General features: G+C 40.7%; 1 protein-coding gene across 1 annotated transcript in view; it reads left to right on the top strand.

Moving 5' to 3' along the window:
* The first annotated feature begins 1,775 nt into the window (after positions 1-1,775).
* The window catches only part of Cmpk1 (cytidine/uridine monophosphate kinase 1), a 29,141-nt gene continuing 19,938 nt past the window's right edge, over positions 1,776-10,978 (top strand). The window contains exon 1 of the mRNA XM_055629030.1: positions 1,776-2,033. Within this exon, the coding sequence (XP_055485005.1) occupies positions 1,866-2,033 (168 nt within the window). The 5' untranslated portion in view covers positions 1,776-1,865. The remainder of the gene's footprint in view (positions 2,034-10,978) is intronic.

The raw sequence follows: 10,978 nt of genomic DNA, 5'->3' as shown, positions 1-10,978 counted from the left end.
TTACTCCATCTTTCACGTGGAGCTAATGCTCACGTGGCCACTCATTTCTAAAAACAGGGGCATGCATTCTTTTCAGCCTTCTGTTCTTCTAGCCTTACTCACATGGTCAGACCTTGATGGGTATAATAGAAACTAAAAGGTTTTCTTCGTTGACGAAATGAGTCAGTTCAGTTCAGCTTAAAGCATAAAGGCAAGTTTACTGATTGCAGCTCTTAGATGGAGTTCCAAGGAACAAGGCCAGGGAAGTTGCCATGGAGAAGACAGAGAGGAAGGGGACAAGAAAGAGAGAAAAAACGTGGGTTCCCAGGGAGAGAGAAAATGCAGAGAGGGAGGGAACCAAAATGTCTGGATGTGGGCTGAAAAGTTCTGTAACAGGTTGGGACTGAGGGATGCTGGGAGAACCTGCAGGCCAGCTCCACTTTGGTATGTTAAATACGCACCTTAGCTGCTTGTCTCTGGTCTGAAACCCTGGACAAACTATCTCTGAAATTTCATTTCCCAATATCACATACAGACCAGCAGCATCTGTGCTGCTAGCTCACTTGAGCAAATGCCTGCCACTGTGTCCACTTCCCTTCCCACTATCATCCCACAAATGCCATATGCTATCCTGTGTAGTTTTGATTAAACATTATCATAAACATCTTCAACTCTCTAGACCTCTTGATTCTCTCTGTTGTACTTACCTTAAAAACTGAACTCTGAAAAATCATAACCATCTGCTTTCTCTGGCTACACTGGAACAATCATACACCTTCAGTTAACTGAAATCCATGGTCTCAGGGCCCAAATGAGCTCTATAGGGGTCACCACATTCTCCAGATTTCTCTCCTACCTGCCAACAGTAGTTTGAAGAAAAAGGCATTTCTGTGTAACATTAAATGGTTAACTGATCAGAACTTCAGTGATTTGGGGAGCTGTATTATTATTGCAGGTCCAGAGTCAAATTATCTTAACAAAACAACCATTTATTGCCCACCTCTGTGTGACCTAACATTCTTGTGACTATTAGGTAAGTCCTTTTGTAATGTACAAACAGAATCCTAGCTTCCAAAACCAAAGTCTAAGAATGTCATCATATAGCATCTAAGGCCAATAGCAGAGATCACCAGCTTTGCTATCAACCATTTCCACTAACTTATCTGAAAAATGTCTTGATTCATAACGCTGTTCTGTGAATTAAAAATCCATGAAAATGCTATCACTGTTGTCTCCAACTTTCAAAGGTTTGTGTTCATCCAGGCTTACTCCTTAGACTTTTCTTCTTCTTCAAGATTTTCCCCTAATGGCCCGGGTCGGGGTAACAGAGCTGGGCTTAAAGGCTTTCACTGCGGTTAGACTATCATCTAAGTGCTTTTCCTTAATCGGCTCAACTCTCCATCACTTTTCATTCCTTTCAATCCAGCCCTAACCTTCCAACATGGCCCCGTCTCTTGGTGTGCCACTGCATCCTAGCCTCTGAAGTCTTGGTACCAAGGTCACCTCTTCAGAGGCCTTCTCTGCAAACCTCAACCAAACTGTTCTTGTTTTTCCTCGGTTTCTTCCCAACAGCGCCGTTGCTCTCACTGGTTCCTGTGTTTGCCTATTCAGTTCGGTCGCTTCTCGTGGGAGAGGGGAATCCGGGTGACCAAACCTCGGGTCTGGCTAAACACGGACCCAGGCTCTGGAACTGGAACGCCCTGGCTCTCCAGCCACGCTAGGAAGAACCGGAACCGCGAGCGGAAGCTGGGGCCGCTCATGGAGGCCCCGCCCCTTCCGGTCGCGGCGGCCCGCAGCTGGCGGCCGGGCCGGGAGCCCGCTCAGCCCGCCCCCTCCCTGCCGCCCCGCCCGTGCCGCCGCGCCGGCCGCTGTCAGAGTCGCGTTGTATGCTGAGCAGCTGTCGTCGCTGGCTGCTGCACGTCCCAGTCCCGAGCTTTCCGCCGCTGACCCGCGCACTGCGGCTCTGCCCTTTCCATCTCATGAAGCCGTTGGTCGTGTTCGTTTTGGGCGGGCCCGGTGCGGGCAAGGGGACCCAGTGCGCGCGCATCGTCGAGGTGAGGCTGTGCGGGAGGGCGATGGAGAGCTCCCGGGTGAGTGGGCCGGGGCCAGCGGGAGCCGCCGCGTTGGCGGCCGCGCCCCCCGCCGTGGGCAGCGGACTACGAGTCCCGACGGCCACCGCGCGCCCGGGCCGGGGGGCGTCGGGTCTGCGGGTGCGCGCAGCGTCGTCTGCTTTGTTCCCGCGCGCCCTTGCTTTCGTTCCCCGGACGGGGCTCTTCTCTTCTGGCTAGGTCCTGGCTGTCATTCCTCGGCTAATCCGCCTCGAGGATCTGGACCCGGATCTTGTGGTAGCTAAAGCACCGGATCCGTGAGAGCCCAGGCTCTAACCTTTGGCCCAGCTGCCAGCTCACGCTTTTTCCTTGGGCTAGTGAGTCACCCCCTCTCTCTGGACCTCAGTTGTCTAAGCAAATAAGAAACTCTGCTTTCTGAGAAAGTGAAACACCACCCAACTATAAAATCCTCTTTAGGAAAAAAGTTTGCTTTAGGGCTGGAGAGATGATGGCTCAGCGGCTAAAGGCTCCTGCCGCCAAGTTCCATCCCCAAGACTCCCATGGAGGGAACCAGCCCCAGCGAGCTGTGGCTCAAGTGTTTGCCCACACAAACAAATATAAACACAGTCAACGTTTTGGCACAAGGTTACCAGTTCCATTCTCTTAGTGTTTGAGGTCGGAGGTGGCGTGTACACGGGAAGAGGAAAAGACTTTTAAACTCTAGCAGGTGTGGGTCCACACCCCGTTTTTCCAGTTGCAGTGAGCTGTAAAATGATCTGATGAGGAAGGCTTAAGGGACAGTCTTGGGCAATGTTTGAAAGGAAAACAGGACAAAAACGAAAGGCAGCCACTGTTGGGGTAAAACACCCAACGTTCACCACTGAATTGTTTGGTAAAAGGTTTCGACCCAGAAGTTGACAAAATATTTCCTCTTTTCCTAGGCTGTGGCCTATATTTGCTTTGGATTTTTCCTTGTCCTATATTCTATTCTCAAAAGAACATCCACAGATAATAGAATAATGTGTTTTACAGTTGTATTTATAATTACAGTTGAAAACTAGTTCAATCACAGAGTACATAGCATTTTTCTCATTTTTATTTCTGTTGGTTTTGACTTTTTAAAAGCCATGACAAGTGGATTTTATAAGTAATTTTATAACTGGTTTCAGTTTATTTTATAAGTAATATGATTAAAATATTAATAGCATGGTAAAGGAAGGACCAGGGACTTTATAGTCAAAATAGATAGCAATTCGGTGCCTGACTCTGCTATTGTTTTTCTAGCACAAGAGAAGTGACTTTTAGCTTCAGTTGCTTTGTAAGAAGGGAGAAAATAGAAATGTCTGTTTTGTATTTGTGACTCTTAAATGGGCCTGACACCTGGCACATAGATGCAAATATTTTCTTCTTTAAGCTTCCTGGTTTTTTTACGTTGGTCATTTAATTTATTTTTGGAAAGATAACAGGTTTATTTAATGTACTGCATGGGGCAGCAGGGTGGGCATCAGTACTATCTAAAACTGGTAATTTTTATTTTAAAGATGCATTTTCAAAACTTGGATTATGACTTTTCTATTTGAGTGTACTCAATTACTTTGTTTCTGAATTTGTAGTGAGTCCTTAAATGTCCACACTCAACCTAATAATACCCCTGTTACTCTACTGTATTAAAAACTCTCTGTGTTCCGCAACTAGTAGTTCTACTTCATGAAGTAATAGCTGGTAATTCTTAAATCTGTTAATTAGCAATTATAAGAGTCCATGAAGCAGGGTGTTATGGCTCATGTCTTTAGTCCCATCACTCAGGGAGGCAGAGGCAGGTGGATTTCTGTGAGTTCAAGGCCAGCCTGGTCTACAAAGCAAGCCAGGACTGTTACACAGAGAAACCCTGTCTTGAAAAAAAAAACAAAAGAAAATTAAGAGAGTCCATGATGAGGTTTTTTTTTCTTGAAATTTATTCTTTTACTCTTTTACTTATTTAAGACTTTGGCAGTTATATGAGCTTAAGCTGTGGGTTGTTTGTCTCGGTTTTTGTTCATTTTTCTGGTTGCACTGGCAGTGGAACCCAGGGTTTCAACACATGAACGGCATGCACTCTACTACAGAGCATCCTCCTTGTATTTTTTACTTTAAAATTCTAAATAAATTGTCCCTGCACTCACTCTGTAACCAAGGCAGGCCTTGAACTGATGACTCAACTTCATAAAAAGCTGTGATTATAGGCATGTCCTACTGAGCCATCTAGAAAAAATTATTTTGAACTTTTTTGCTGTTGTTTTCATTTCCCATAAACATTCACCTGATAATCTGCTATTCCAAGTGTATGATTTAGCAATCACTGTTCCCTAGCTGATTACACACTGGAATGTCTGTGGTCAGGTAAATCAGGTATTTTCCCCTTTGAGAGTCTGCATTTTGCTCAATATTTTATTATGCAAGGAGCTATGAACTTAGTCCCCAAAGATGGCAGGTTTCAAAATTATTATTATTATTATTTTTTTACTGTAGGAAAAAGTTACATAACTCAATGTTAAATTCTCCAACTATCATGCCAAAACAATTTTACTTCACAAGGTACTTGAAGTGTTGATTATAGAATTGTTTCTTTGGAGAAAAGCTATTTTGGTTTCCATCTCAGGCTGCCAGAAGCTGTATTGTGCTGTGTTGTTTGTTTTGAGGTATATTAACACAGTCTGACCTCAAACTCTATTCTCCTGCCTCAGCCTACCAAGTTCTAAGATTACAGATGTGTGCTGCCATATGCTGTCAGAGTCAAGGGATACAGAACCTGAGAGTGTCTTGCCCTCTTGTTCTGGAATATTGGAGTTAGGTAAGAGAGTGTGCTGGGGGGAAGCTGGGAGTTTTTCAGGAGTCACAGTCCACTTTAGTAATTGCTCCAGTGGCGGGGAGGAGGGGGCAGGTCTTATGAAGAACCTTTTAAGGTCTCTCCTACTGGGAAGAGAAGTTTTGAGGGAGCTGTGGGAATTGACTTTACTCATTTATTTACAGTAGTCCATTTCAGTTTAATTTTATCTTCTAATTCTAAATCTCTTATACTAACTTTTTAATTAACCATTTTCTGAATCAGTGTAATACTTTTATTTTAATTAAATGTTCAACGGATGTTTTTTCTTTCTTCTCCTCTTACTCCTGGCTCCTCCTTTTTTGTTTGTTTTTCAAGACAAGGTTTCTCTGTGTAGCTGTCCTGGACTCACTCTGTAGACCAGGCTGGCCTCAAACTCACAGAGGGCTGCCTGCTTCTGCCTCTCAGAGTGCTGGGATTACAGGCATGTGCCCTTTGGACTGGCTTAATGATGTACTTGTAAAACTCAGAGGGCTGCTGTATACTTACTACTTACGTTGTGCGCACATATGTGTGTGCACATGCTACGGTCCATGTGAGGTCAGAGGACAGCTTTGTGGAGTTGGTTCTCTCCGTTCACCTTTATGTGAGCCCCTGAATGGAGAGTAGGTCATCGGGCCTCCTTTATTAATACTTTTAAAATTAAGCTTTATTTTTGTCTTGGCCCAGAATAAATTAGAGTGCTGTAACCTAAACTTAACTTTGAAAACAGCATCCACAATTTTGCATGAGTTGATTGGAAAGAATATTTAATTTCTCTTTTACAGATTGTGAATATTTTGTTTACATAAGTAATAAGTAAAACATCTATTATCTGTGGCATACTTCCTTAAGACTTATACTGTGCTTAGAAAAGTTTTGAATGAGATTAAATTTAAGAATATAAAAATAGAAACTTGATTTTATTTATCTTTTTGTCTCTGTTGTTGAGCATTGTACCTAGCACATAGTGGGTACTTTGTGAATAAATATTGATGACAGAAGTTATTAATGTATCCTGAAGCTATATACATTTTAAATATTTGCTCCCTAGGGGGCACCCAAGTAGCTTTCTGGACTTAACATGAATGAGACCTATCTTTCAGATGGTTTTGTTTACTCTGAGTGAAGGAATGTTACATATTAAGCAGAATTTTTAAAGCTTTTGACTTCAAAATCTGGGACTCATCTCGTACACTCAGAAGGAACTAGATAGGAAAAATCTGGTAGACCTTAAGGTCTAGTCTTTCAAGGGTAGGGCTTTTTCTTCATGGTAAGGTATGGTTAAAGGATGATTTTTTTTTTTTTTGGGACAATTTAAAAGCCTTAAAGAATCTACAAAAGAAATGGTCTATAAAACCTTTTGGGGCTAGAGAGATGGCTCTGTGGTTAAGAGCACTGGCTACCTTTTCCAGAGGACCTGAATAGATTCCTAGCACCCACATACATGGTGCTCACACCATCTGTAACTTCAGTTCCAGGGGATCTGACTCCCCTTTGCCATCAACAGGCACCAAGTATACACATGGTACACATACATACATGAAGGGAAAGTACCCATATGAATTTAAAAAGCAACAAAACTTGACTTTATGAAGAACCACTATTTCTTTAAGGGTAACATAGTTGTAACATAGTTTTTGTTGTTTTGTTTTTTGTTTGTTTTGTTTTTAGTTTTTGGAGACAAGGTTTTTTTTTTTGTGTGTGTGTAACAGACCTGCATGTCCTGGAACTAGCTTTGTAAACCAGGCTGGCCTTGAATTCATGGAGATCCACTTGCCTCTGCCTCCTGAGTTAACATAGGTTTTTTTTTTTTTTTTTTATGTTGATATTTTAGAAGAGCTTAAAATTATCTATTATTATTATTATTATTATTATTATTATTAATTTTTTTAAGTTGCAAAAATAACATGTCTGTTCAGTTTTTTCTCATCTAGAAGTTAGCATTATTTACTGCTTTCTCAGCTATATCTAAAAAAAATTACTTATTTTAATTTTATGTGTGTGATGAGTATTTGCCTGCATATACTACGTACATGCCTACTGTGTTTGAGACCAGAATAATGTGTCAGCTCTTGTGGAACTAGAGTTAGAGACAGTTGTGAGCTGCTATGTATGATGCTGGAATCAAAGTAGAGTGTTCTATAAGAGCAGCAAATGAGCTGAGTCATCTCTTCAGCCTGCACATCCTCAATATCACAAAATCTGAAAATATGTAAAATTTTTACATCTAAGAAAAGGTTATTCACTTTTCCTACTCCCAAACAAGTCATGTTTATTCCATCTTTCAGGGCTTTTTCTATATATGTAATGGATTTTTATTTGTAGTTGCAGAATATTCTAGGTATTGTCGTAGCATAGTTGTCCCATCTCCCTTGGTGGCTACTCAGGACAGTTTCTAGGGGTGGTTTTGCTGTTAACTGTGCTTTAGTGCATTTTCTTGTAAATATGACTTTGCATATGGATCTTTTGTTTATAGGGTTCTTTAAAGTGGATTGCTGCCTCAGAATATGTACATTTTATTTTACTTGATAATTATGAATACTTTGAAAAAAAAAACAGTTTTCCAGAGGATCAGAGCTATTAAGAGATATATAAAGACATAAAGATAGAAAAGTGTTTTTATTTGGGGAACTATCTCCTAATTACAAAGGCTGAGAAGCCACATGGTAGGCCATTTCTAAATAGGAGAATCAAAGAGGCTGGTAGTGTAATTCAGAATTCAAAGACCAGAGAACCTGAAGTTTTCTAGGAGGGTGATTTTTCTCTTACTCTGCCTTTTGTTCTAAAACATCTCATCAGATTGGAAGGTGAGATGATGAGGACTAATCTATTTTCAATCCTGTCCTGTTTTCCTGGATTTTAATAACACATGGGTATCCCCCTGCTGTCATATTCCTCTTCCATCATTTATTCTATTCTCTCAAACTGTGAGCCCAAATAAACCCTCCTTTAACTTTCTTTTTGTCGGTTGTGTTGTCATAGCAATGTGAAATTAATGTCACAGTCCATGGCTGTGTGTGAGTCTCAGAACCAGGGAAACAAAACAACCCCCAGCTTTATGAGCACATGTGTTGTGCCAAAGGAGTTTCTCTGTGGTAACGAAGCTAATAGTAAATTTCCCTTTTTTCCCCCTTTATTTTAAGGTAGGGTTTCTTTGTTGTTGCCCTGGTGGTCCTTGAACTCGTTTTGTAGACCAGGCTGGCCTTAAACTCAGAGATCCATGTGCCGCTGCCTCCCAAGTCCTGGCATTAAAGGTGTGCCATACCATGTCTGGTTCTACTAGTTAAAATAAAATTAAAAAAAATTCCCTTGCTCAGTCTGCCATAAATCTATCTTCACCACCAGTTATTTCCCTATTCTTAGTCTTTTTGAAATCTTCTTAATTTGCTCCCTTTGGGTTAAAGTTTCATGGAACATATTTGGTTACTCTAGACATGTTCCAGTTCAGATACTATTAGAACTGTGATCATGGAAAACCTAAAAGTCACACACAAAGTATATGTTATAACAGTTGGTTTTGAATTGAAAACAGAGCATTTCTAAAAAAAATATATACTTCATGGACTGGGGAGATGCTCAGTGTTAACCGTGCTAGATGCTCTTGCAGGGAACCCCACATTATGGCTCACAGGCACCTGTATGTGGAACTCGAGTTCCTGGGCATCGCATGCCCTGTGGTAGCTCATACATATGTATGTACGTACGTACATACATACATACGTAAATTCTGGCAGCCAGTGATACATATGAAATAAAAGAAAATTTTTTAAAAAAGAAAAGAAGTCACTTTAGGGAGGGTTGACTAGATACACGTGTGTGTGTGTGTGTGTGTGTGTGAGAAAGAGAGAAAGAGAGACAGAGACGGAGAGAGATGGAGAGAGAGGGGAAGAGACAGAGAGAGGGCGTACACAGAGGCTAGGTGTCTTATTTTTTTATGCTATATTCCAGGTCTTATTACTTTTAAGCTAATACTGTAGCTCAGCTGCTACATGAAAGTATATTTGCTGTAACATTTCAGTTGCTTTAACCTGTCAAATCAAGAACATTTTTACAGACTAAACATATGATAAGAGCATTTAGAAGTTAATAGAGAACAGGTGTAGCTTGAAAGACTCTTTGCTGACAGTTTTGTTCTGCCTGATGAATAAAGTTAACAAAACATCAGTTGGATAAAGAAAAAAGCACTAGTTGTAGCTTACTACTCCCAGACACTGTCACTGTGAGAGGATAGGTCCTATGAAACATATGCTATACGTCTGGTTTCTGTCAGTCTTTTCCAAAACACCGATAAGTTGGTTCCACTCGCCATTAGACTATATCCCATTCTAATAAGCAGATATACTCATTTGGGGGGTGTGAAATACTGCTTCCTGCCCACTTTCTGTTTGGAGCTTCCAGAGTGGATTAGTCATTGTTGTTTGCTATTGGAAAGTACATGTGTTTAAACCCACAGGATTTACCTGTGTAGTTATATATATATATATATATATATATATATATATATATATATATATATGTGGTTTGGGTCAATAATAACATAAATTTCCATTTTCTTCTTGTCTACTGGGAGCATACAGGCACTTGAGAAGTTTTGATCATGTACTTGACTTGGTTAATTTAGGTCATCAGGTGGTTGAAGATTGTCTTTGTTATTCATTTAATGACTGATGGCCAATGTGAGTAGAAATGACAGTGTTTCAGAAATGGGAGACAAGCAAAGCTGAAGCAAATGAGACAAGGTTGGCCAGAATCTGGCAGGATCAAGATGGGTCAAATACACTGGTTCTTTGTATGGGGGTGAAGTTCTTGAGTGCATCCCTATGTTACATACCCCTTTTCACTTTGAGTTTCCATTTAAAAGTTCACCAATATATTCTGTAAGTCAAAGAAGCCCATTCATTCTTAGCAGATAGGTAGCATGAGCAAGAAATAAAACTTCATTATTTTACGCCACTGAGTTTGGGGCATTGCTATACCATAACCAAACTTGAGTACTACATATGCACAGCTTAGCAACGAGGAGTTGAGTACCTTCTTTCAGACAATTTATTGCTAAGGGCTTAACTGTATTAATACAGAATGTATCCTGGACTCACCTGTGCATTGTAAGTATGAGTACAATACTAATGATGAGAGAGCAAACTCCTTTGGAAAGGTAAGTTGTAAAATGGAGTTCTAGAACAATCCCCGAACTACTCAGGTTAATTCACCCCCTGATTCCTTTCCTGTGTCTAGGGAACTCAGTGCTAGGTGCTAAAGCCACCATTAGCACTTGTTTCAAAAGCATCAGCCAAGCATGAGAAGGACATACTTTTTATGTCTAGTTTATACATACGGAAGTTTCAAATTTGGAAGGTTTCTTCCTGGGACATCTCAATAAATAACTCTCCCACCAAGGCTATAGAGCTTGTAGGCTAAGTGGCATATCTGCATTGACCACCAAGGTATTACCACAGAAGTCCACTAAGGACTAATTCTCAGAGGAGGTCAGTAGACCTGGGTCAAGTTTTCTCTGTATTAACTAGGAAGTCAGCACATTTCAGTTTCCCCTGGAACTGGAGTTGTGAGCTGCCATGTGAGTGCTGGGAATAGAACTGGATCCTATGGAAGAGCAGCCAGTGTTCTGAGCATCTTTCTAGTCCTTCACCTAAAACTTTAAATTGTAAAATAATCTCATCCGTGGGCTTATTTATTTATTTATTTATTGGTAATGTCCTTGGAAGAAAAAAGTTTTAGTTTTTTATCTTAGCCATTCTGATAGATGTAAATTGGACGTTTGCTCAGCCATGTTCATAGCAGCTTTATTCATAATAGCCAGAATCTGGAAACAACCTAGATGTCCCTTGACCAAAGATTGGATAAAGAAACTTTGGTACATTTATACAATGGAATAATACCCATTAAAAACATGGAAGTCATGAAATTTGCAGGCAAATGGAGGAACTAGAAAAGATCATCCTGAGTGAGATAATACAGACCCAGAAAGACATACATGGTATATATTCACTTATAAGGTGATTTTAGTCATATAGTACAGGATAGACATACGACAATGCACAGACCCCAAGAAGGTAAGTCCGATGGACATTTTAGGCTTCATGTTGGC

Source organism: Psammomys obesus, unplaced genomic scaffold (assembly GCF_907164565.1).
Source record: "Psammomys obesus unplaced genomic scaffold, mPsaObe1.curated_primary_1811, whole genome shotgun sequence".
Taxonomy (NCBI): domain Eukaryota; kingdom Metazoa; phylum Chordata; class Mammalia; order Rodentia; family Muridae; genus Psammomys; species Psammomys obesus.
This window is presented reverse-complemented; position numbering and strand designations above follow the sequence as displayed.